This window comes from Ixodes scapularis, unplaced genomic scaffold (assembly GCF_016920785.2).
Source record: "Ixodes scapularis isolate PalLabHiFi unplaced genomic scaffold, ASM1692078v2 PGA_scaffold9__187_contigs__length_104089568, whole genome shotgun sequence".
NCBI classification, from domain to species: Eukaryota; Metazoa; Arthropoda; class Arachnida; order Ixodida; family Ixodidae; genus Ixodes; species Ixodes scapularis.
The window spans coordinates 96,063,531-96,090,804 of record NW_024609884.1 but is presented as its reverse complement, the minus strand read 5'-3'; the positions used below and the strand labels follow the sequence as shown (position 1 = coordinate 96,090,804).

At 47.1% G+C, this 27,274-nt stretch overlaps 2 protein-coding genes across 2 annotated transcripts in view; both read right to left on the bottom strand.

Moving 5' to 3' along the window:
* LOC8035685 (N-acetylneuraminate 9-O-acetyltransferase) overlaps positions 1 to 27,274 on the bottom strand; it is a 98,308-nt gene that overhangs the window by 45,460 nt on the left and 25,574 nt on the right. The window contains exons 4-8 of the mRNA XM_029966601.3: positions 21,262 to 21,587; positions 20,932 to 21,037; positions 12,959 to 13,083; positions 12,329 to 12,423; positions 12,140 to 12,239 (exon numbers count right to left, since the gene is read on the bottom strand). Of these exons, the coding sequence (XP_029822461.1) occupies positions 12,140 to 12,239; positions 12,329 to 12,423; positions 12,959 to 13,083; positions 20,932 to 21,037; positions 21,262 to 21,587 (752 nt within the window). The remainder of the gene's footprint in view (positions 1 to 12,139; positions 12,240 to 12,328; positions 12,424 to 12,958; positions 13,084 to 20,931; positions 21,038 to 21,261; positions 21,588 to 27,274) is intronic.
* Positions 4,032 to 5,895, bottom strand: LOC120846491. Its single transcript, XM_040218254.2, has 3 exons — positions 5,605 to 5,895; positions 5,307 to 5,446; positions 4,032 to 5,223 (listed from the first exon to the last, which is right to left on the bottom strand). Exons 1-3 carry the CDS (start codon positions 5,834 to 5,836, stop codon positions 4,144 to 4,146), a joined length of 1,452 nt encoding a protein of 483 aa, XP_040074188.1. The 5' UTR covers positions 5,837 to 5,895; the 3' UTR covers positions 4,032 to 4,143.

The following is a 27,274-nucleotide window of genomic DNA, read 5'->3' as shown; positions in this document are numbered from 1 at the left end:
CAGTTTTCATTGCACTTCAGCTTGTGTCTTATAGACGAACACGGGAGCACTTTCAATTGTGCTTAGCAGCACAGATGAACATGAGTGGTTAGGAACATAGGTAGATGGGATAACAGTGTAACAGATGCAAAAACTTGGCCTTAGTAAGAACCAAAAAGCAAGTACCATATGTTTCTGAAGACAGTGTCCTTGATATTTTCTGAGTGGCTTTCAGCTGCTCAAAATGCAAACCAGCACTGCTTATAGCACAACCCACAAGTGCTCGACATAGTAATTATATGTGCGAGCCACGTAACGTGCGTAAGCAACAGACGTGCAGTTTTGCGGAGGAACAGGGCAACAAATTTTGAGTTTATCCAATTGTACAACTCAATATCGAAGCAGCAGACTACGATTAACGAAGTTACCGTATTCGAAGCGATAAGCCGCAGCAAGATTAAAGTACGCCGAGCAGATCTACCGCTCGGGTGAGAGCTGTTGGCCAGCCAGGTCTCCGATCGGACCGCGTTTCAGTTCAATCAAATCACGATTGATCTTGCAAGAATGCGGTTCCAACTTCTAATGATGGAGCACTAAAAGGAATTCTTTGCTAATGTGTTTTCAACTGGCTGACTTCTAGAACCCAGGCCGCAGAGCCTCAGGCAATCTGACGCTTAACGACTTGAATTGCTTAACCGCTTATGGTTGAAGAATAAGAATACAGTCGTAGGTGATGTAGCGCTTGGAATCTGACCCACGAGTTTTTTCGCGCGCTTCTGACTCGGGATACACGGAGAAAATAGACGGAACAAAGGATTGCAAGGCCGACCAAGCTAAATGCGCTCATTGTTGCCCATCGAGTCGATAAAAACCGAAACCAAGAGGAAATAGAATTTTTCGGTGCACGTTGTGCGATTTGGAGCACAATGGCGCGAGGTATTGGCCGTGGCGCAGTTTCCGCAAAATGGCGCAGACAAAAGCGTCTGGCGCAAAATGGCGCAGCTGTTCCATCCCTGATATCTCATCGCAAAAAAACACAATTTTATTAAAATATCTGCATTGCGGCACTTCCATTCGTGTAATAATTATATGGCATATCTCACCTGAAATTGGACACCGTTACCAAGTCCAATTTTTCTTTCTGCTTACAACTAGGAACGTTGCGAGAACTACGAATTTGACGGGAACATGGCATTATTCAACGGAGCGGCAATCGCTGCTGAGCCAGCAGACAGTGCTGGTTTCGGGGAATCAAGCTGAGAGTGTCGTTCTAGGCGACTGTGGCACCCGTGCGCTGATGAGCCTTGCGTGAGCCACTAACGGCTCACGCAAGAGCCACGAACCACGACTTCACTTCCACCCCCCCCCCCCCCCCCCCCCTCACCCCTAAAAAAAAATTGCATGGCGGCAGTTTAGCGTTGACGACACCCTGCGCCGTTCTGTTTACCCATCCCTAGGGATCCTTCATGTGCATTTTCTAGGGAGATGCCTTATCACACAAGTTCAGAGCAGCGTTGTGGAAGTCACGGAGGGTGGATTAGCGTTTTCCCCCTCGGATGGGGGGACCGGTAGACACAAAGGCCACTTTCCGGCGCACGAGGAAGCAATGGAAGGAACAAAATGGTGGTGGAAGAGGGTCTGGGAAAGGGAAACAGGCAATTGGCATCACTCTAGCAAAGCCCACATGAAGGCACCGTAACCAGCCCCACATGGTCCGCTGGTCAGCCTCTGCTGGCTCAACGGAGTGGGGCGACCCAACGGGGTGGCAGCGGCGTACTCCAAAGGACACCCATCACTCGATTCCTCGAGACGCGCACTGAAAGCTCGCGGCGCTCGGCTGGCTCAGCGCTAACTGCCTCTGATCTACGATCCTGAATTCCTGCGGCGTGCTGTTTTTGTGAATGTTCTTCGGATCCCCACGGCAGCAGCTAACGCTTCCACGAATTTTCAAAATAGTTTCCTTGATAAACAGCACTGACCTTTTCTAAGAGTGAAAACCAATTAAAAAAAAGGACACTGGCAATAAAAATACAATCCCTACGGGATAACATCAGTTGCGGCGGACGTAAGGGCACGAGCGTAAATACACGGGCGACATTGTCAGAAACTTTTTACTAGTGGTCTTGAAAATCGCAACTGCAACATGGACCGTAGAACCTCTAATTAAAAAGTTAAATGGCAAATTTTAGTTTATTAGGCCGCTAACTGTCAATTTACGCTCGTTCCCTCACATCTGCCACAGCCGATATTGTCATCCCGTAGGAATAATTTCTTTACCAAAAGTGTCATTGCTTCCAGAAAAAAAGAATAATAAAACGCCCGGTACATCACAGCTTTGCAACGCTCCACGTGTGTGAGGTTCGATGATCGACAGAGAACCTCCGCTGGCCGTGCTCCCGAAGCGGGGAAGTGCAGTTTATGGAGACCGATCATCTTATCAGAAGATGCACACCATCCAGGAAAAGTATTCTTGCAACCATGGGGTTCCAGTTGTACTTACACATGCATTATCATCAAATTTGACAGAGTTCCTTCGAACACTAAAGAGTTGTCAAGAGTGAACATTAGAAAGCAGAATATCAGCGGAAATCTATTGTTTATTCAAAACAAAACAAGCATCAGAAAAACGTATTTGGGTGGCCGGGGCGGCCAGAAGCACGGTCTGTGCGCAGCCGGCGTAGAACCAGCGAATGAGAGGGCACTCCTGGCAATTTGTTTTCAGAGCCACAGTATGCCGGCTGCCGGCCAAATATCCACTTTAATTCTATTATGGCTTTCGACACGTAAATACACGCCCGAGAATTTTCAAAAATATCACGCAAGCGCCGACCGGACTGTAGATCAGCGCATCATCATGGCGCAAAGTAGCCATACCAACGACAGTACGCGCGTGCGCAGAAGAAACACGCCAACGTCGGCGTTGCCAACTATGCTGTTTCCCCAATTACGACCTACCCTGATGCGACGCCCACCGCTAGCTCCGCCCCATAAACAGGCGACCTAAAGAGTAATCAAAGCGACCCACACGAGACGCAAACACGAACAGCAGCCAGTAGGAAGGACACCGACATGAGCATAGTCAGCGAACGAAAAGACAGACACAAACTTCACGCTGGGCACACAGAGCAGGGATAGTTACAAGGATGAGAGGCATGTGCAGACGAAGGTAAGCAATGCACAATAAATACGCGGAAACTCGCAGCAACCGAAGAACCACGCAGCAAACACGTACGTGCACACGCACCAGAAGCACGTGTGTCACGCTGCGTATCGACATGGAACTGGCGATTTTGGTATTTTGGTGATTTGAAAGTTCAATGTCGATTGCGTGAACGATTGTATTCAGTAGACTGTGAACTGGTGGAGCCTGGCATAAAAAAAAATTGTTTGACAATATAAAAAGCGATTGAAAATCTTCCTAAAAGCTATATTAGCAGAAAGTACCGTGTTATAAAGGCCCACACGAGTTTCGATCAAGTTTTCTAGCACGTCATTTTGCAAGAAACGCAAGAATCAGCGCCATCCTTGCCACTTTCCTGAACCTCGTGTAGTCACATTTTAGCCGCCATCATATAAAGGGCGCGGGTGTATCTCAAAACGTCCCATTCGCATTTGAACCATGCGCATTTCGTCCCATTCTCATTTGGTCCTTCTCGTTTGAACCTTCTCATAAGATCCGAATCAGGTTTTTCTCAAATAGGCCCATTCTCATTTTGCCCGTTATCTGAAAACGTCCCATTCGCATTTGAACCTTGCGGATTTCGTCCTATTCTCACCTGGTCCGCCTCGTTTGAACCTTCTCATATGGTCCGAATCAGTATTTTCGCAACTGGGCCCCTTCTCTTTTTGCCCGCCATCTGAAAACGCACCATTCGCATTTGAACCTTACGTATTTAGTCCTATTCTCACTTCGTCCGCCTCGGTGGAATATTGTCATAAGATCCGAATCGGTTTTTCGCAACTGGGCCCATTCTCATATTGCCCGTGCGCGAACGGGCAATATGAAGCTTTGTCGAATTCATTTTTCTGCATTCGAAGAAAGGGATACCATCTTTTACGGACGAACAACTTGGTTTTATTTTTCACACATTTTCACATTCGTACAACGAGTCAACGGCAACATTTTCGCGCGTTTATTTTTCCGGCTAAAGCTCTGAACAATGCTTACAGCCCAGAAAAAGCTTGAGCCAAGTTTAGAAATTGAAAAAGCGAAATGGCGCCGCTGTTGAAACGGCCTTCAAGCTCCGCCAGTTTTCTGTCTTTATTGGCCCACTTGCGGCCTTGCGCACGTACGGCTCCCCCGTTTGCAACTTGAAGCAAGAGGACTCTTGTTTGGGCCTCGTCTCTCTTGATTAAATCAATGAACGCGAAGGGATTCGGGTGCGCTTTTCCTGACATGCCTTTGATTTTTCGATGCCATGCCTCCATGTGGTTGTTGGTTCTGGGTCCCCTGTTTCCATGGTGGTTCCACTGTTCGAGTTGGAAAATGCCACTTATCCACGTCGCGTCGAAGTAATCGAGTACAGCAGGTAGCTCCGGTATACCGAGCAATAGACCCTCCTGATGCAGAAACGCCCAGGCGCGAGGGATATCACAAGGCGGAACAAAGGAAAGTGCCACGAGCTTACGAATCAGAGCCCTTACTTGGTTATCACTGGAATATGCACTTTGGAGCCCAGCCCTCTGAACGGAAGCCCATACTCTTTGCGCAAAGTGAAAATGGCACCCGCGATGAGCAGCTTGAGGAAACACGTCGCGCAGACCACCAATAAGCGCCTGCTCAAAATCCGTCATGAAAATATCAGGGGTCGAGAATGAAATCCCAGCCGATATGAATGCAGCTTTGAGCCCTTGAAAAGCACGGACATAGGTTTGTCGTGACCGACCCGACAACAGGAAGTAAACCGCTGCGCTATGCACGCCGTCGGTTACAACATGCAGGGTTACAAGTTGGTCATAGATGTGCGGTACAACAAAAAACGTCCCATCCGCAAAAATAATTTTGGCTGACGACAGCCGCTGCATTCCATCTCGTGTAGCGAAGGCAAGTATGCAAGACGAGGGATCACTGCGGTCGTCGACGACCAGGAACGGCTCTGCGCTTTCTGTCTTTTTGTGGGCGTCGTTGAGTTGCAGAGTGGAGGCTGATGATGGAAGCGGTGGCTGCGCTGAACGCCTTTCCCGATACATCGTATCCTTGAGGGTGGCAAACGTGGGTACTTCTGCTGCGACTTCATCTGGCACCTAGAATAAATTTAGTGATTTGGTTCAGCTAACTTTGAATAATACTTCTTTATACGCGATAGATGTAATAATGTAAAACCTACTGCAGAACAAGTTCGGAGAAGTTCCTCTTGAAACAACCTTGGCACGGGCGTATTGGGGTTGGCTGCTGCTGCCTTTTTCAGTGCCACGCGCAGCTGGTCCTTCACAAGCGTCGCCTCGTCTGGTGCATGGTTATGATCGTCTATAAGTAAATAGGAACGTGAATGGTCAATGACACTTTAACTGCCTTTAGGCTTGTACTAAGTGGTGCTGATAAGAGTAAGTAAGGAACGAAAACAAATAGCGATTTCTATCATGCTGAAACAGACCGTCAAAGGCAAATCGAATATAGCAACTTACGTGATCTGCTTTTCACGTTGTCTTCTTCGGTCAATATCGAAGCCACACATCCTGATGAAGTGTAACGGCAACAACGCCACGCGATCGTTCCGTTTGCATTCTGTCGTCGTTTGTAATACTTGTAGCCTTCAAGGTGAAGACACAATTTCTTTTTTTGCGTTTCGCTTAGAACAAACTTGTCCATCTTCCCTGACTGACGTCTCGCTGTCGAGTGAAGCGACGATTCGATCATGGAATTCCGGGTGCAAGTTGACGGTTCAGCGTTTTATGACTCAGCTCCCACCACCCACGGCCCACCCCGGACAACAAAAGAACTGGATTCACAGTCCCCACTTTCTCTCGACCTATGTTGTTCTCCCATCCGGCGTTCCCCACTCCCCCCCCCCTCACACACACACACTTCTCACCCCCCAAAAATACAAACACTATAGATAACGTAATACGTTTGTACAATGTCGCCTGCTTCTCTTTCTCTAAACGAACACAAAGAAAAGAAAGAAAACAATGGACACTTTGCTTGGAAACTCTGTTTCCAAGCAAAGTGCGACCTCAAAGAAAGTGACATTTCGGACTGTGATCTGTCTGCGATAAGTAGTTGGTCTGTTGTTTAGTCAGGCAGTAGCTTTTGTCCACGACCACGACCCACGGCTAAAATCATTGGCAGAGAGATTAAGCCAATAGCGTGGCACACACACAACAGGAAATATTAGTGAATTTATGAATATATATTACCCCAAAAAACAAAACAAATTTGGAGTAGAAAGAGTCAAATGTGCCGTGTCAAAGCAAGATATTTTTTTAGAATGGTTGTTTTGAAAGGGGCCCAGGGAGAAGGGCGAAAAGAGAACGGGCTCAAATGAGGGAGGTTGAAATACGAAGGACGAAATGGGAAAGGGCCAAATGCGACAGGTCAAAGCGAGAAGGTCTTTTTGAGAATGGTTGTTTTGAGAAGGGCCAAGTGAGAAGGGCGAAACGAGAACGGGCTCAAATGAGAGGGGTTGAAATACGAAGGACGAAACGGGAAAGGGCCAAATGCGACAGGTCAAAGCGAGAAGGTCCTTTTGAGAATGGTTGTTTTGAGAAGGGCCAAGTGAGAAGGGCGAAACGAGAACGGGCTCAAATGATAACCACCCAAAGGGCGCAACCACACATCCAATTTATATTTTCTGTACTTTTAACGATTTCTTTAATAATTAGGCACGATTAGCGAAAATGTGGGCTAATAATCAGGACCTGGGACAGTAAACTCTATTTCATACAAAAAATACTGGCCTAAATGTCTGCCAAAAGAGGTCAAAATACTCGTTTTTGACTATCAAAAATTGGTGATTTCTCCCATTTTCAATCTTTTTTTATGGAAAATCAAAGTGAAATTTAGAAAATGGGCCTCGGTTGACAAAGCAGAATATGTTCTTCATTGCGGGCCTACAATCTTATTCAACTGTGCCAATCCCTAAGCGCTGTACCAGTGTACTACCAAACGAAGTTTGCCAAAATCAACTGTTTTTGTCAATTTTCACGTGAGCATTCCAAAAAACGTTTTGGTCATATTACAATAAAATTTAGTGTAGCTCTTTCAAAAACACCTGTAAAAAGATTCAAATAAAATGACCGAGTAGGCGCCAAAAAATTTGCGACTGAATGTGCTTCCGCGGAGTCAGTTTTTCTAAAGTATATATCTGTCAAAATAAAACAAAAAACGAAAAAAGGGCTTCGGATGACAATGAACGCACTCTTCTTCTATAACATTCTAAAATGTGAACGAAATTTCTCCAATAGTGCACCCTGCACCACTGTACCACAAAACCAAGTTTTGCCGAAAAGGCCAATATTCGTGGGTGCCCACTCAATTAGCTTCTTGCATTAGGAAAACAAATCCTACATCAGAGGAAAGATAATGTTGTACACTACAAGATGATATAAAACATAATTTTAGCAAGCTTGAACACGCCATAATGGCATTACGAAAACGTGTGGAAAGCGTCATATGTCATGGTTGCCGTGGGACCGCAGCCTTAGCAAAGGCTTTTTTACAGGTTTTTAATTTGCACCGAACCTGAGTGCACTGAACGTTGGTAACTTAGTGAAAATTTTATTTTCTCGAATTTCGCTTTATTTTAAAAGTTATAGGCAAATCGAAATTACAAAAAACAAGCAAAAAATAACCTCCCTCATGACGTCCTTGGTTGCTTGAGAGTGGCCGTGAACTAGAGAAGGGGTAGTGAGCTTATCGAGCGCTCACGGCTGCAGCACTCTGTGTTGACGGCGCGAGAGGGCGCCACTAAAGCATGTTCTGGGTAGGCTGTATGCAGCCGGCAGCCAGAGAGGCTCTCATTGCATTTGCTGCGCGATTAAATACTAATTCGGCATGGCACTTCATTGGCCACAAACGACAGCAAACACGGGGTAAAGATCAGTTCAGAATGGGAGCCACTTTGCGCTGCCATACCGCGAAACAGCCAAACCACAAGCCAAAGCTTCTCGCCGAAGGCCTTTAAAACGCTCGGAGCCGGTCGGATCCTCCTGTCCATACGACCGCAGCGCCGCAGCACACATCCGGGACCTTTCCGTGTCGGCGCCTGGTTTCACTGCTCCTTTCTAGTATGCACCGCCTTTTCCACCGCTTGGTGGCGGGGATGTTGATGGGTCATTTCTTCTTTCCGTACTTTATGAACTGCATCCGTTTCTTTTCTGATCTAAAATACTGAACAAAAAAAATGACCGCATCTCCACGTGGTGAACGATGTTGATTGGGGCGAAGCTCTGGTGGTGCTTGTCTGCGTAGACGCTGAGCCGCAGCATGCCGAGCCTTTCGTTCGTTTTCATCCATGTCAGAAAGAGAATGTGTGGTATGGAACTTGGTTATATACGCATTTGAGCATTTGACCGCAGCGCCCTCCCATCTATAAACGTTGAGCCAATGCATGCAAAGTTTAACGCGATTATATACGCTTTGACTGCAGCGTCCTCTCCTGTATAGACGTTGAGCGGCTACATGCAACATTTCATCCATGACATCCCCAGCTCTTGAGTTACTACCACATCTCAGAGCCCCCTACTCATCCCGCAGTCGTGGCCGAGTGGTTAAGGTGATGGACTAGAAATCCATTGAGGTCTTCCCGCACAGGTTCGAATCCTGTCAACTGCGCAAACATTTATTTATTTATTTATTTTTTCATCATTTATTTTTTTTTTTTCCCCTACACGAGCACGTGAGCTCACGAGTACAGTCACCACGATCCCGAGCACGAGCACCAAAAAGATTGATGTGAACACGGACGCCGGACGGACAAGGCTAGACCCTATAATTGAAACGGTTCGCGCCACTTATATTTTGTATTTCGACTAAAAAGAAGCTTTTAGCGGCTCTGACCAGTAGTAAGCCCAGGACCAGAGACGTCACATATAGAGCGCTTTCGGCACTGTGGGGCGCCCCCGTAGGTGGAGGAGGTTTCTGCGTCGTCCGGTTAAAATATGATGCGCTGATATTTAGTTACTCTCTCCGTGCCTGCTGGCTTGCCCGAACCCCAAGAGACGTGGAAACCGCAAAAAAGGTAGACGCTTACATATGATTGCAGGGCCCCTTTAAGCAAGCAACACAAAAAAGAAACCTCACTAAATTCAGGCAGCAAAAAAGGAAAGGCAAAACGGGCAAAGTAAAAATGGCGAAAGAAAAAGGTAAACAAAGATAAGGGGTTCAAAGTGCGATTGGTTGTTGTCGACACACTCAAACGCCGTTCACACTCTCGCGACCGAGTAAGACCGAGAGAGACCAGACCGGTTTTAAGCCTTTTGCGACTTCTTAGGACCGGATGCGCAGCAGTGGAGCTGGTCCTAAGAGATCGCAAGAGGGTTAAAAACCGGTCTGGTCTCTCTCAGTCTTACTCGGTCGCAAGAGTGTGAACGGGCCTTCAACTTCATGCAGACTTCTTTTTCTCTTTTCTTTTTTGCTTATTTTATTTTGGGGCTAAGGACTCGTGCAGCTACAGCGGTGTTCGGGGAAAGAGCGCACGCTACCGTTCCAACAGCGAGCACTGCCTGCCCTCCCTACACGCGCGTGTGCCCTTCCCGTTCCTTTTGCCATCCTCCGTTTATTATTATTATTTCTTTTTTCTTTTTTACAATTGCTTTTTCGCTGCAGCGTATCCCTATGCGCGTATGCTGGCTTGGCGGTTTGCCAGCCCCGCAACGCGAGCTATTTACTCACCACGGGCGCAATCCGGTGCAACTCGACCGCGGGAGAGCGACGGGCGGCCGTGCGAGCGGCCGTGCTTGGTTCGCTATATCGAGTGTCCTCGCCACGGGAGTTCGATAAAGAAAAACAAAGCTCCTGTACTATTACATGTGATTTTCAAGAGGATGTTTGGACTGTTCGATTTAAACAATAACTCGAAATACCCGGGTGTGATATAATCGGGCTCGACTATATGTGGATTCGTGAACATCGGAACGTTGCATAGACCATTCCAAAAATGGGCTACTGGTCGGTGCCATATTCAGAGCTCGTGCACGTGGTCATCGCTTTCCGAAGCGATGACCACGCGCGTGCTGGGCTGTTTCCACGATGGGTTGTGATTTTGTAAACATTAGAACGGTGTATAGACAATTGCAAGCATGGAGCCCGACTGGTGCCCCATGCGTGCAAGCACGTGCGGCGTGCGCGTGAAGGTAGCTTTGACAAGGTTGGAATTGCACGGACGTGCACACACGAGCAGAAGCATGGCAGCGGCCAGCCGTTTCATTCAGAAATTGTGCCAAGTCTCGCTTTGGAGAAGTGTTTTCCCCGGAGCATAGGAGTGTGCTGCGGCAAAGCAAGACACACAAAAACAGCAATGACTACTTGGCAGTTGTTGCTTCATTGCAGTACATCAGTGTACGGTGAGAAGCGCACTCAACGATACTAACCCGCCAGAGCAGGCCACAAAGTTGAGAATTATTGCAAAACTTCCAAGTACTGTCAGTGTTTGATGCGAAATCAAATCAAATAGCACATTACTTGAGGCGATTAGTGAAAGTTCTAAAAAACCTGCACAATCACATGATAACAATCCGGCTGGGTAGCGAGGCCTGAGCCATTTATTTTCAGTATTATTAAAGTGAAATTAAGTTTTGGCAGAATGTTGGCGCCAATTCCTCACATTTTTGTAAAATATAGCAGGATGTAGCACGGTATGCCCTTCGGCGCAGTTTAGCGCAAATGGCACAGCAATCACATCACTACTTTTTCCCTCTCTGCTGGTTGTGTGCACACTTTTTCTTCCTTTCCATGCAATAGGACGACTCAATGCTCCAATTAACCGCTTTTTGCTTGTCTTCCGACTGAGGAGCATCTTGGCTGCCTATTGATTCAGTTATATGGTACAAATAAATGTACACAAAAAGAACCGAACGATGCACAAATGCAATAAATAATATGTTTGAGATTATTTCAGCGGGAAACATTCAACTTAAGTCATCATGTGAAAACCAGTGTGATTTAAATCACTTTAAATCAAGATTTAAATTGTGATTGAAGTCACACTAATTTTTATTCTTCACCCTCCTTTCTGGGCATCGTCAAAAACCACTAAATGAGCAGACTTTATAAAAAAAACAAGGCACGCGAGGTCTTTTACAGCATTCCGAAAAAACACTCCATTCAAATGCATTTCTAAGTTTCGGTTTCCTATTGGAACACACCTCCGTACCAGCAAAGTCAGATTTGAGGGCTTTACATGCCCAACCAACGAGGGGCATCTGGCATGCCTCAGTGGAGGAGGGAGGATTACTTTCCACCACCCGGGGATGTTTTGACCTACCATTGCAATCTCTGCCTTCCCTGCCGTGAGCCTCCGTCAGATTGCGGGCACCTCGGCCGGGATTCAGACCTCCCACTTGGGGATCCGTAGGCCTTTGCCTCCAAGCCACCGAGGCAGCTCCGTGCCAGCGGTCCTGGTCCCCGTGGCTAAGGCGTGACACTACCGCCTCACTTCCAGCGTAGCAGAGAAAACGTGCTACTGTTCAAATGACATTGCAAGAATAAGCTTGCATTTTTGGGTTCACCTTTGTCATGCAAAGAATTAGTGGTGGCGCACGTTACTTGTGTGCTTTGGCCATGGGGGAGCAGGACTGCCGGCACCGGGATGCATTCAATAGGAAACCAAAACACACGTCCAACTGAGTGTTTTAATTTTTATAATGCTGTCAAAATGCTGCACATTAGTTATGTTCGTAAAGTGTGGTGATTTAGGAATTTTCAATAATGCCCCGAATATTCCCCCCCCCCTTTATGTAATGCCCATTGGACCTTTAAGGGTTGAATAAATAAAAGTTTCTACCAATTGAAAGCATACCGCGACCATCCTTTTGGTAGGAGCGATTCAGTCAGTGTTTCGTGAAACATCCTGTGTATTCGTGGCATCCCATTTCCATGCATTGCAACAATAGGCACACCACATCCCCCAGAGCAAACTACCTATGCGCAGAGGAATTTTCAGGTGCAGTAGAAACCCAAGAAAAAAGCTGCATCCATCTAATTAAAAAACAGCACCCTCACCGATCACACAGGAAAAAGTAGCCCATGATCAAGCCAAGCTTTGACAGATTGGTGAGTAGGATGTACCACGAGTCCTTTGTTTTCTGCTGCTTGATGGAACCTGCAATGTTGAGAAATTGAAACAAGTTAAGTCATAAAACAAGGAGAGTTTCCCAAAAATGATAGCAGGCCTGTGAAGGGAAAACTCACCATTGACGAGACATTGGACATCATCGGCACGAAATGCTCGGGCCCTTCTCAACTGAAGGTGCCGGTGGACAATCATAGCGAGGGCTAGAATTGATCTTGAAGAAAACGGCGCATTGGAATTGGTGCATGCAACAGGAGCCAGAAAAATATACACACAATCCAACAGACATTTCTTCCAATACACAAAATTGGCTTTGGCATTTTCCGAAGGTGTTCTAAATGCACTTCTAGGGCCTATTTGCGCTCCTCCTCTTGCGGGCACACTGCGAGGGTTTTAGAAATATACAGAGCTGTTAGTGTCCCAATGTTACGTATGGTGTCACCCAATGTCATTGTCACGCCATGGTGCCACATCACGGTATCAACTAATGTCACACTGCAACATGCCTTCGAGGTGACCTCAGCATGTCACGGGACGACATGGAGTTACGTGACTTAACATGTCATCGTGATATCATGTAATGCCAGTGTCATTATTTCACTTCACTGTGCGACATGATGTTGTGCTGGTGTCACGTGATGCCACAGAGGACCTATAAGCATTCAGAGCACCTTTGGGGAGACGTCCTTGAGGCTACATGCCACGGATACGAAATCCCTATGTAGAAATGCATTAGGGAAGTCACTCACATCACCCCAAAAGCAGAGAAGGTGATTATCTGCAGCATGGTCACAGGCTCCGAGCTGCTGCAGCAGGTGCCGTCATTGTAGTTCATGTGGTCATTGCAATACATGTTGGTGAGGATCTGAATCGCCTGCACAAAAAAGGAATGGTCTCTGCACAGCCTCACAATGTGCCAGGAATGGAGGGCTCACAGTTAACTTATGCCCAGGCTCAGCTGCTGCATGCTACACATGTCAAACCAAAGCTGTTCACAGTCCTATTGAGCAAGTCAAGATAGTTCTTGCAGTGTGTCCAACTGGCTAATTAACGCAAATTAATTTGCTTTCTAAATATTAATTCGTGTGCCCCTAACAGAAAAGTTGTAGAGCGTGTCGAGAAACATGTCATCGTGTCATTTCCATCCAGGAAACCCGTGTGCCAATTTTTTTCAAGCTTATTTTACAAAATCAACTTAAAAAAAAAAAAAAATTTAGCATAATATTTACATTACGAGCCACAATTTAGGAAGAGGTAGGCCAGCTCTAGACCCCACTTCTCAGCTCTCATTGGCTGGAGAGATGACGTGTGGAATGCTGGCTGTAAAATTGCTTCTCTGCAATTTCGCTCAACACATTTTTATAGTAAGAGTGCAGGCGAGCTGGGAATATTAACTATTTTGAATTAAACGGAGACTGGGGAAGAAGAGAAACACTAAAACATAAAAGGAACAGAAAAAAAAAATAGACGGCATCTCGAGAGACGTTGTCCTTTCGTCGTAACGCGGTTGCATAACGGCGCTCTTGCTGCTGACGGATTTCGTCTTTGTGTCGCCTGCTTCCTTTCGCTGGTCGGCTACACCTACCGACGCTGCTCCCGACGCCATCCATCAACATGTGCGCCAAATACGCCCCGCCACTCGACTTAGTCGTCTGCATCGCTATCCGTCGTTGACCCTGGCCCCATTTTTTACAGAAAGGAAGCTACGCCTTATAGTTTTACAAGGTAAAATCCACCTGTGAAATCCACCTTTGACAAAAGGTTTAAATTGCTACGTGCAAGTGCCGATTTTTACGGCCCATTCTAGATCGAGCCCTAGCATTTCAGACACTCTTTACTTCAGACGTCGTCTATTTTCTGTTCCTTCCAAGTCTTGATGTCTATCGTTTTCCCCAGTCTCAGGGTAATTCAACATAGTTAATATTTTCATGCTTGAGAAACAAACTATGTAGATAGAGTTACTGCTTTCAAAATTATCATGCAATTGCCTCTTCTGCTTCGGTTTCAAACAATAATCAACATGGCTGCCGGCAGATATGGCGAGCAGTTTCATACACTGCTTGAGCTAGTTTATTTTAAAAAGTGTGAGTTACTCCACGTTCACCAAAATGTTTAAAGAAAGGTCTCCTGAACCAACGTAGTTTGCAGCAAACAACTAACTGTCGTAAGTACCCGCCTTCGCAAGTGCTCTGCGGGTGCTTATTCTTGTAGCGGGACTGGCAGAAGCCTAGGGTGCTATGTCAACTATTTTGTTTGGCTTGATTTGTTTGTTTGCATGAGTTGATGCTGAATAAAGACACCGGTTCCTGTAATAGCGGCCTCACTGCTCTGTGAATCATGCAATTGTCGTGATTAAGACCATAGTTTCAGTAATGAGAGGATACCTACACAGGTAAGAATTTGTGAGCCATTTGGCTGGAAGCAATTGTGTGCCTGCCTAGCATCAGGTATGTCCAGATATGTCTGTAGCTCTGAAGTTTTGAGCAATGCACCTGGCTTGCCAAAGCAAATATTTTTAGTTTGCTTTTTTATTGTGCGTTACAATGCTTGCCCACCTTGCTCGCAAATGCTTTGCAAGAATACAACAAGAACAGCTGAAAGGACTGCATATTTATTTTGTTGATTTTGTTTTTTTAGGCCTTTCGGTTGCTTTTTAGTGCACATCGACAGATACTTGTATGGGACCATGGTTTGTGCATGAGGAATGCTAGAGGGCCACTTTCATGCGACGTCTTGCAAGTGCTGCAGATGGTGGTAGATGGTGGCAAGACAGCAGACGACGCTGGACGCTGACGCACATCTGCTCCCGCAACGAGCAGGCAGCAGACAAGACGCACCAGATGTCGCAACGGAGCCATTAGGCTTGTGTACGTGTTCAGCCGAGTAGCCAAGGCAATCCAGTAGTAATGGGAGGAGCCACTGACTTTGGGTGGGGCTTAGAGAGGGCCGAGACCTCCGCCTAAATTACATCTCACAGCAAAACTATTGTGCCAAAATTTTTTCTTTATTAAAAATTTATGTTGTGACATAAATAAGTACCTAGAAAAACAATCTTTGTTTTCATTTTAGCGTCTTTTTAAGAAAGCATGCGAGTTTTAAACAAAATTCCAAGTGACTAAGGGCACTTACATCGCAGATCACTGGAAGGTAGTCACGTAAGATTTTTTTTCCACCTTGCACACTGTCTTTAAAGCTTGAAAAAAAATTAGACACTGAAAGGCTACCTTGAGGATACGACATGATGGGTATTTCTCAGCACGCTCCACAACTTACTACAATACCTGCCAACCTGTGGACTTTCAAATTCGTAAAACTCCCGTGGGCGGGGTTTGCGAAGCGATGTGCAGCTTAATGTCAACCTTGCCACCGTGCGAAACGCTTACATCACACGTGCACGTGCTGCAGAATCCAAACTTCTATCCCTTTTTGGCCGGCACGAAGCACGGGAATTCCGACGTGTAGGACTTCAGGAACACATGAAAGTACCTCTTTTGAGGTTTGGAGTTCGCCATCGCGCCACGAAGCCACCGTGACCAGGGGAATGCTACGATCACACGTGCAATAAACACAGACGCCGCACTTCTCGCCTCGAAACTGGCCGAAACAAAGGCTTTTAACCACGTCTGAACACGCCGAACCAATGTGCGCCGCCGAACGCCGAACAAAGGCTTTGGGCTTTGGATTGGATCCGTGGCCACTGGATAGACGGATAGTAAAAACTACGACGCTGCCGTGGACGGCACCTATCGCCCTCTTGTGGCGGTGCAAGTTACCACCAATAACAATTTTACGAAAAAAAAAAAATAATCTGTTTTAAATATATATTTTTTCGCAAAATTTAAAGCAAGATTCGCAAAATCGTAAAATTAGTCCCAATTCATACATTTTACGAAAAATTCGGAAGAGTTGGCAGGTATGCTTACCATTGACGGGTTTGCACACAAATTAATATTTAAAATACAGTAAAACCTCGTTATAACAGACCTGAAGGAGTGGTCGTAATTATTTCGTTATAACCATTAGTTAGTTATAGCCACTGTCCATTTCTTCCCACTATTAGCAAGCAAGGGGAATTATGATTGCTTTGTTATATCCATTAGTTTGTTATATCCCATTTTGTTATAACAAGGTTTTACTGTAGTTAGCTAAATAATCTGCGTTATTTAGCCAGTTTGGTACATTGTCCAAAATTTCTTCACTAGCTCCATAGGACTGTAAACAATACTGGATTGGTTCCACCTGCATAGCCTACATCAGCTTTTTTTAAGTTGCCTTGGCACAGCTGAAATACTCTGTATACTGGACAGTCCGTTCATTTAAAAAAAAATATAGTGAACGGGAGGGTAAGCAATGCTGTGGGGATAGAGCACGGTGGAAGATATACCTCTATATGTATACCTTAAAGTTCTGAGAGAACGCCTGCCCCCGAGAGATTGCCCCTCCCATTTTGTGGGCTGCATATCCGCAACATAAAAAACGTTCAGCCTTTCCACTCTCGTGAAGAAAGAAGACAAGTGGAGCTGTACTCGATACACTGTGTGCTTCTTCGTCGTCTGTTTTTTGCGCTGTTTCCTACGATGAATTCCCACCAACGCGCCCAACTATCCATTCTTTTATTATAGCTGGAAAGGTTGCCGCCATCTACGAGCGACGGCGGAAACCATACTGGTTGTGTGCTTGCTGCCGTCACTTATAGATGGCGGTAGCTGTCCAAATAGGTTTGTGTCGACACACACGGACACGATCCTAGGGAGCCTAGCCCTTAACAGCTCTGCTGTAAAATTCCGAAAAATCGCCCACCCCGCGATTCCCGCTGAATATTGATCACACGATGTCCGAAGCTGTCCAGCATGGAAGTGGTTGGGGAAGCTGTCTTGTCGATCCAGGCCCTGTTCATCCGAATTAACGCCAGCATGCTAACATTTTTCATATGCAGTCGGTCCCTCCTTTCAGTTACACTCATGCCTGCTGCACTGAATGCCTGCTCAGAGTAAACACTGGCTGGGGGGCATGCCAGGCGCTTGAATGTAATTATGAAAAGAGAAGGCCACTGCTTTTTCTTTGTTGCCCAATATTGCACTGGGTCACTCTGCACTTCATAACTGTCAGCTTGTCTGTCCTGGGCATATGCTGGGGTGGTGCATGACCTGACCGCGCTTGTGACTGGATCAGTCCCATCTTGCCCGAGCTGGAAAACCCCAGGCTGAATTCTCCAGCTGGAGGTGGGGTCACTGCTTAAACCGATGTACTGCACGGTTGCGCTGACATCTGCGACGAGGTTGCTGTTGTGATGCTGTCGTGAGCATTCATGGTCTCCTCAATCTGACGAATAAGGTGCTCCTAAGTCCCTTTCAGTTTTGAAGCTGCCTGGTCTTCAGTGTAGTTGCCAAATGTGTTCCTGAACCTCGAATCCAAGAAGCTTGCAGCCCAGTGCAATATGTCTTCCATTATGCTGTTTAGAAAAGTTCAGCTTTGCCGAATCCCAAGATTCAGCAATGAATTTTCAATTTAGCAAAAGTTTGGCCCATCATCAGTTCCCCTTTTGCATAGTTTGTAATGGTGGCCCGCCCCGCAGCCCCCCCTCCCCTTTACTACAGTGTTCTAGAAGGGCTGTAGTGGCAAATGCAGCGCGCCCTCCGTGAGGCCTTCCAAGCGGATGGCGCTGTGAGGCACTTGTGTAGTTTCCCCAAGCACTAGCGCAGCGCTGGCAAGGTGGGGCATCGGCTACTTGCTCACGGTACTATCTAGTGATGTTTTTATGACAACACGCCATTTTATCAGCTCTGCGGTCGTTTGAAATGCTTGGAAGGTGTCATGTAGTGGTGACGTGTTTCTTTGTGTTCAACACAAATGGCAAGCCTGAAACACTACTCGCCTACGCTGCTACAACAAAAATAAACTATAGGCGAATGTTCAGTCAGCTCGATCGCCATTTGAATGTAGCTCTAGAGATTCGGATGAGGTGCCAAAATCCAGAACTGGGCGTTATACATGTTAAGAGGAATGTCAGGAAATTTTGAATGCAAAAATTGCCTGCTCCTAGAAGGAGATGCTATTCATGCTCATGCATTTTTCAGGCTTATACGCACAGTTATAAAATCAGAACCCAACAGCTAGCTTTCCATTCCGACATAGATTGAAGGTTCGATGATGGTCAGTTTACCGTATTGACTCGAGTAATAGCCGAACTACTTATGAAGAAGGCCCTTGCGTCGACTTTCCCGCAGAACACATATACAGCCAATCATCGCGTTCCGCATAAATAACATAGTGACTAACTAGATCGAGGACACAATTCTCCATACAAATGCCATCTTCACAGATGGTATCTTCGCGCGAAGACATTATCTCTGCCCTGTAAACCGCCGGAATCATGCTGTCAATTGCAGTGATTGGCAATCTGTGTGCTCCGCGGAAAAGCAAACCCTCAGGATTTTTTCATAAACAGTGCGGCTATTAGTTGAGTAAATACGGTATTATTGCGGCAAGAAAAACATGGTTGGTATTTCCCTTCAGTTTACTTCTGCTGGATAAATGAAAACTACCGATCCACCAAAATTATTTTAGTGTCACATTCTCTACTGGCAGACTGGCTTGCAAGTTGGGGAGAGAAATTCAAGCTATGCCTGGTTTCCTTAGCTGCTCACTGTTCATATATCAAGAAGTTTCTTAAAGGGCAACTCCGCTCAATTCCCAAAATTTTAGGCTTATATGCGATTCCATTTCCCAAAGCACTACTAACATCCCTACGTCTTTGGATTCACGAAATGTGGAACATTATTTGTGTAATCCTAATTTAAACATGAGCAGATACCGAAACCGAAATTTCGGTTGCGTCAGGCAACATTGGTCTCGTGTCGTCAGAGTCATGGCTACGTCGCGTCGAACCACGTGGTCTTGTGACATTCGTGGGGGCAAGGAACAGGACATATGACGTGAGCAGGCCGCTTCGGATAGTGTAAACAGTGACGGGACGGCCCAGGGGAGAAGGGAAGGCGAGAAGATGAAATAGGAGAGGGGGAGCGGAGAAACCGGACATGGGGAACAAGTTGGGACGGGACGGGCGTCGGGGGAAGCGAGCCCGAGCGGGAAGATGCGCCAAAAAAAGTGCCAGGGAGTGTGCTGGAGAGAGCCCGGGAAACAACGCACCAGAGAAACACAACAAAAAAGCCTCCCGCTGGCGTCAGCGCCCCAGGCTCCCAAGCCCTGAGAAGCCCGGATCACCTCAACCGCAAGGCCATTCGCTAGCGTCAGGGCTTCAGGCCCGAGAACCCTGTGAGCCCGACCAGAGAAACACAATGGCCACCCGCTCACCCCAAACCCCCGAACCCTCCGAGCCCCGAGAACCCCGGATCGCCTCAATCACAAGGCCACCCGCTAGCGTCAGCGCTCCAAGCCCCTGAACCCTGTGAGTGTTGCAGAATAGGAAATGGAGAGAGGCAAAAACAGACGCCGATGAGCAGCTTTCGGGACCGCGTCTCACAGGCACTGCAGACGACGATAGATGGTGGTGGAATAGCAGACGATGCCAGTGGCTGCCGTGCGTCTGCTCGCACGACAAGCAAGCAGTGTCAGACCCCAGAGTAGAGCACCGGACGTCGCGAAAGGGAGACACTAGACTTCTTAGCATGTTCAGCCGAGCAGCCAACCCAATCCAGTAGAAATGGGCGGGGGCATGCCGTGACCTCCAACTAAATTGTGTCTAACAATGCAAACATTGATAAAAGCTTTTTTTTTTTTTTTTTTTAGTGGTCAAAAAATAAAAAAATTAAGCCCTTTAAAAAAATTTCAAGACGGTTAAGCTTTGCCTTTAAGAGTGGAAAGCAAAAGCCATGCACGTGTGTCTGCGTGGCCTAGTCACTAGTGTGTCCGCCTAAAATTCTTCAAGTTTTTTCTTTAAGGCATATTAACTACTTTATAAAGTGAAATCATTTGAAACATGCAGTGACCTTTAATTCGCATTACATGCCATGTTTTAATCACTTTCATTCCACTCGTGACATCACGTTTCCCGTGAGCAGTGTGGGTTGTTTGAAATTCCCGCATAAGGTCATGTGGTTGTGATGTCATGACTGTCGACCACTCAGGATTTTCTCGTCCCACTGACGCCGGCTTTTCTGTGACACGAGCTCCTTAACACTCTCGCATTAAATTTGTTTCTTCCCTTCAGTGTCCCTTTAAACAAATAAAAGGTTGGCTAATTGGTCTTAATTAAATAACTAGGCACTAAAAAAAATGTGCGCACTTTTCCAAGACACTTGCTAACAACCATACATTGGTTTCACTCCCGTAGAGCGCTCCGTTCTTTTGGTAAAGTTGGGTGCAAGTTATGTGGGACACCCTGTATATCTCAACACCTTGAGATTGAGTAATGCATTTCGTGGGCTTAGAATAAACGGTAGGCAATCCCAAGCCCCCTGCGGGTCCTCATGTGGAAAGCATGAAATTCCAACTACTCAGATTCTTGCAGTGATCCCCCTTTTCTCAGTCGCGGCTCCGGGCTGAGGACTTTAGTTATCTATCAGGTTTCCCAAATTGCCACCATTTCTTCACTTATATTGATGAGGCTCCCTCCAGCTTCCTTTTCCTCCTCATCAAAAGGCCTCCTCCCTGGCTCATACAGCCACTCAAAAATGGCTTCAACTTATGGAAAACATCAATTGCATAAAAAAGAAAGAAACACAAAATAAAATGATATTTGAATGCAAGGAGGAGGACTCACGTAGTTGACTGCAAATGCTCCTGTGTGTAGGCCATCCTCCTGATCATTGTGGTACCCCTCGGAAATGAGCCGAATCGAGCTCCACAGCTCCACGCTGCTGTAACGCCTGTCGGGAAATGGGCGGCATCAAGGCTAAAGCAAACGACATAACACGGCCCAATGAGCGGTCGCACACAACGCCTTAAGGTGATCCCGGAACATTACGGTCAAGACCAACTGCTACCAACAATCGACCTAGATTCTTAAAGGCAAACATACATTGGTTCATCTCTGCAAACGACACGTCTTGTCTTGGTCCTCGCCAGCGACGCAACAGCGCGGTCGACTTACAGTGCGTGGGTGGCTGCCTCGTTGTAGCGGTCGATCAGCTCGTTGGTGATCATGCGACGGGTGGGGTGGAGCTTCTCGGGCACCACAGGGTCCTGGAGCAGCCAGAGGATGCGCGTCGTGTTGGCCAACCGGTCCAGCGACGGCACCAGCTGCGTCACGTTGGCCTTGTACTCCGTCACCGCCTGGCTGCTGCCGTTGGAGAGCTTGATGGACCAGGTGCCACTGCCCAAAACCAGCACCGTCGGCCGCTCGGCACTCCCACGCGATAGCCAGCGCGCACACGACGCGCGCATCGCCGCGTCCACCATCGGGTTCCAGAGGAACTCCTGCGGAGAAACATCACACTACGGTACCTGGAAGGCAGCATCCCCTTGTGCATTGAGCATCCTACTCCACCCACACATCCAAAGTGGTCCCAAAATGGCAACAAATGACAGAACAGAAAGCACGTGGCACATTTAGTCGCTCGCCGAGATCCTGGCAAATAGTCAACGAGTGCCTGCAAAAAAGGCGAGGGGAAGTACTGTCAACGCAACTTCTGAACCCGAGGCTGCTTTGGCTTCTGCCAGCTGGCCGAGACTGTAGAGTGGAGGAACAACCATCTACCGTACCCACTGCCAGGATCGTGGGCAGCAACTAGACGTGCCAGTGGTGACGTCACGAGGCAGAAATCAAGAGAGACAAAATGAAGAGGCGGTAAACATGCTAGTTGGAGACGCCTTCCAGGCACTGCAGCTACGCCTCGTTTGAGCAGAAGAGCTTAAATAAAGAATCCCTCGAGTGGAGAGAGTGCTCTTCAATGAAGCTGATGTACCATTAGCAAAATGGCAGCGAGGCGGCCAAGTTAAAGTGGCACGTCGCTATCTTGCCCAAGATGGAACATATACCAGACGCCGGTTCGCGTGGTCGTTTGTGATGCGCGTTCTTGTTTGAGGGCTTCATGGCTCAACAGCAACCAAGGCCATCCGCGCCCCAAACAAAATTAAAAAATCAAGCTGCTATTGCTAATGAGTTATGAAATGGTAATTTTAAAAGCTACGCAGTACTAGATCCGGTATACAATAGAACTCCCATTACTGGTCAGCCTTTCCAATACTTCGTCCAGAGAAATGAAATCAAGCACCTCCAAGCTGCTCCTTTTCATCCATCGTCGAATGGCTTGGCAGAACGAGCTGCTCACACAGTGAAGGACGGACCCAAGAAAACACAAGGAAGAGACCTCAAGCTCCGACTTGCCCAATGGTTGCTCATGTACCACATAGCACCCCGTCCAAATGGAACGTCTTTGCAGAGCACATGCTGGCTTGTCCGATGAAAGCAAGACTGGACCTCTGCATTCTCAGAAAAGGTGAGTAGGCAATCTTGGAGCAGTTGCCAAGAGAGCCCGTGCAATGGCCCAAAGGAGAGAAGAATGGATCACGCAACAAAAAGGATGACAAGGTCACAGTTTGCAACTTTTGTAAAGGGCCGCGTTGGTGGCTGGGTGACATCGATGACACCAGCGGAACATCTATTATGACAATGTCAACTCTGCAAGGAGTCGCAAGGAGTCACAATGACCAAGTCAAACAGAACCAGGGCTACGCAACTGACAAAACAAGGACAGTGGACACTGCAAGTACACCAATAAGAAGATCCACGAACTGACCGGAAGCCGGGAAGATTTATGTAGTCTTCTTTAAAGGGAAGATGAGAGCTTTTCGAAAAAAATGAGTTAATGGTTGATTTGACGTGTTTGTGCCTGCTGAGTCCAAATATCACAACCGCATGACCCGAAATAATCCCTAAAGGCGAAAAAAAGCAAAGAAATCAGAAGCGATCGCCGCAGCGGCACGCCATTGGTGGCTAGTGATGCGTGACACGCCACTACGTCATAAAAGGACCACCTCGATTCTCGTTTGCTCCGTCGCTTGCGGAAGTAGCCGGCGCCGGGTCTTCTGCTCTTCTACATCGGGTCCGGCCTCTGATTTTTCGAAATCTTTCGGTCGATCCGAAAGAGAAATATGTCCAGACGACCCTCGACATGACAAAGTACGCGTTCCAGCCGTTGGCAATGAGCAAAATGACCCCCCGCAGTAATAAACGCAGACACTAGGAACCACTTGTGCAGACGCGACATGGCCGGCTTCATACCTTCAGGAACGTACCAACTGCTACTCATTGTAACGTAAAACGTTGACAATAAACGGAGTGCTATTGACGAGACGCCTCAAACCGGATTAGCGTGACCCTCCCCAAAACGGTTGTCAGAAGACAAGAAATCCGCACACATCGGCCTTCGTGCTTGCCAGCTGCTGAACGCATGAGCATGCAGGCTGCATTGTTCATCAAGGCTGAAGTGGTTTGATGGGATAGTATAATCGGCTTTGGGCGACGGGAGAGCTTCCCCTGAGATCAAACGGGTGATGAGACAGGGTCGTCGTTCTGCCACCGCCATGTCCTTGCGCACTATGCAAATAACTGTGCAGAAGGTCCATCCTTGTGATAGCGGTACCCTCTGCTGCATTTAGTATGTTTGCCACAAACTATTACGCCATTATAGCTTTAGGAAAAGTAGAGATATGTGCCCGGCAGCCATTAATTTGATGTCGAAATCGTGAAAGCTTCCTGGGCCTCTACATTCACATATTTCTACCAAGATTTGTTGACTGCATCACACCAGCACCAGGCATTATCATCGTCCGATCGAATTTCTACGGCACAAAGAATTGTTGCATGACAAACTTTATACGGAAAACACTTACTTGTAAAAAAAGAAATTGATTCAGAACAGAAGGTCACATGCTTAGTATTTCTACAAAGCTCTCCTGTAAGAATATAAACCTTTGGAAGGAAAATTTAACAAAATTTATGTTTACATTTAAAAAAATATGTGACCTCAAATAATGTCAGCAACTGTAAAAAAAAGTTTATGCTAAAACAAGTTGCACCGTGAAAGTTGCATTATGAATTGCATGACCACTTATTAGAGCAAGCCCTTCTCTCCCAAGTGACTGGGTAGCCGAATAGATTAAAAGCAAAAGAAAATAATCTTGGGCTACACAAGATTGCTTTCTTTTGTTTCCCAGACTTCCCGCACCGGAGTCTGTCCGGAAAATATGGTCACTTCAACAATATAAGAAACCAACGCTAAAACACTAATATAAGGCGGTTAACACAGAGCCAGTAGAAACCCGCTATTCGGCTAAATGATCGCGGCTTTTCTAGCACACTGCACAATTCTAATAACGTAATATCTTTTTTCTAGAACAGTCGACCTACAATTCCTACCTAGTTACGTTTCCTTTTTGCTTGTGCCTTTTAATGCGCTGAATTGCCTTCTTACCTTCAAAGATGGTCGGCAGATTGTCGGGTTCAGGCGAGCCTTCTTCAGACCCAAACCCCATACGTACACAGTTTTCATATGCGCCGTCCGAAACACGTTTCGAACAAAAAAACGGTGTATTTGCTCAAACCCACCCACCCCTTTAAAATCTCGGTGACAAAGTGGAAAAGACAGTAAGCGGGAAGAACAACTGCGTCGAGTGCTGTTCGATAAAGCTGGCGGCTACACATGAGTACGGCATCGTGCAACAGCATGAGTCAGTTGGTTCGGTTCCACGAGAATTCTGCAAACACGTGACCAAACAAGAGAACAATCAACATGTCAGGCGAGTGAATCAATAGCATGACCGGTCAACGGATAAAAGCAAGCGCTATGCAGCGGCAGAACGACGACGGCTCGAAAAGACACTAGAGCAGCCTACGAGGAAAGCGCAGCCATCCGCGGCGGGGTCCCCCAGCCGGTCCTTTTGTCCTTTTATAATGCCGGCTGACAGGCTTCCTCCTCTCTCTCCCCTTTCCCTCTGCTTCGGAGAGGCGTGACTTCGGTGCTACTTTGAAGGCGCTTTTCCGGTTAATCCGCGCAGAAAATGACCAAACGAATACGATATTCGTGATGGCTGAGGTCTCATTAACTAGGCTCAGGTGTTGTTTCTCATATTTAAAATCGCTTCAGCTTCCCTTTAAAACGGAGTAGTGTAGTGTATCGACTACACAATCTGCTAAGAGATGGCGCCTCCGGTCCATTGCGTCACCGTCGCGCCCCAAGCCCGTGCGCGGCACAACCAATGGACGGGAGACAAACGGCAGCTATGTATGAAAGCCAACTCCTCGTCGGCCACTTATCTTGTTATTAAATAAAGCATGTTAGAATATGTACAAAACACAACAGTTTCTAAGTGCACCAAATGATCCAAGGTCGATCATCCTTGGCGGAAGCCGCATTGGTTGTTATCTCAAATGTTCTCCAGGATGTAAAACAGCCGCTTGTTTATCAGACTTTCGTGTGTTTTACCAAAGAAGCTGGCTAAAGCAATCGGACAGTAGTCGAGTTTACATGAGTATGACATCAGCCCATCGACTCCAATCGTCCTTCGAAGGAAGCCGACGCGGCAACGTTTACATGAATGCGCACCAAGCCCTGCGTGAAGGTGGCGCCACGCCGTGTCAAACTTCAAAGTTAAAGCTGCGTTTCCGGCGTCGGCCGCACCACGTGACATTTTCCGGTGCATAGCACGTGAAGGCCTTTCGACGCTTTCGGTGAGCATTAAGATCGTGTCCACTGTCTTTGATGCTGTGCGAGGAGTTGACAGACGGAAGAAACATCAAAACTTAAGCGTTTTGGGCTTTGGGTCAGGATGCTGGGCCACTCACGATCAGAGGTGACGTGCGAGCGCACGGCCTAGCGGCCGAGATTGTTTCCAACCACTCTGAGAACGCCACTGCGCTTCGCCTTGCCAAACCTTGCCAATCGCGACCCGACCCCGAGGCCGAAAGGCTCCGGCGCAGCCAGGAACGGCACCGAGGTAGGAGCTGCTCGTTCTGCGCTACCATACCGTGCTCCGAACTCTCAACGTCATTCGTGCTTGCGCCGAAGTCTCTAGAAGCTCCCTCGGACGCGCAAGTTGTATCGCAAGGGTTGGACGGGGGCCACCCTCTCCCAGTAGCGCAGTGATATTCTGCTCAATTAAGGTCTGTTCACACGATGCATCTTTTAGGCACGCAACGGTTTCGCGACACTCAAGTTTCGCGAAATGTGCTCGTTCACACGTACCGCTTCACATGCAACAACGATGACGTTGAGACTCGCGAAAATAGTTTGGGTGTTGACCATAAAGTGGCGCTTCAGTTGAAAGCCAACATCATCATCATCACCATTAGCCATTCAGCGTCGTGATCTCCATCTCCCGCCACATTCTAGGAGTCAAAACGCAGGCGAGCTGGTGAACAATCATAATTAAGAAATAAAACCTTAAGACAAGGAAACAAAAAGGCACATACACACCACCGTCTTAAAACCAGCACAGCATACAGCTGTCATTTACTTCCATTTACTTAATTTACTCTTAAATTGTCATTTACTAGTTGTTGAATTGTCATTTACTGCCATTTACTTTATTTACTGTTGAATATGTATAATTTGGATGGAGGTTGACAAAGAAGAAGACTGTTGTGTTGAGTAAATGAGAGCTGTACGCTCTGCTGGTTTTGAGACGGTACTGTGTACGTCCCTTTTTGTTTCCTTGTCTCAAGGTTTTATTTCTTAATTGTGACTAAAATAGACGCGAATTATCATCATCACCAATTACGTCTTCGTCCATCGCTGGATTTTTTTTCGATATGCTACCCACTTTTCTTTCAGTGGTGCTTGACGTGCTTCCGGAAGCGCCGGCAATATCCATCGTTCGTGGTTTCGGTTTTTTTCGGATTTGGCTCGGCTGCAACACCGGCAGTGAAGTGGTCTTCTCAAACAGCTCGCTCCCCCCTCAAAGGCCACGTGAGAGCGTTTCTGAGCGGCCATTGGCGGTGCCCTCAGAGTGATTGACAGGACTCGGCAAAGTTTCAGCAAAAGCTCCCTCCAGAAGCGAGGTGTGCGCGCAACTTTTTTTAGATGCGCGCGTCCTTTTCGGACTCGTTCAGACGGCGCAACCATTTCGCGAAACTACGTTTCGCGACACTAGATGCGCGAGAA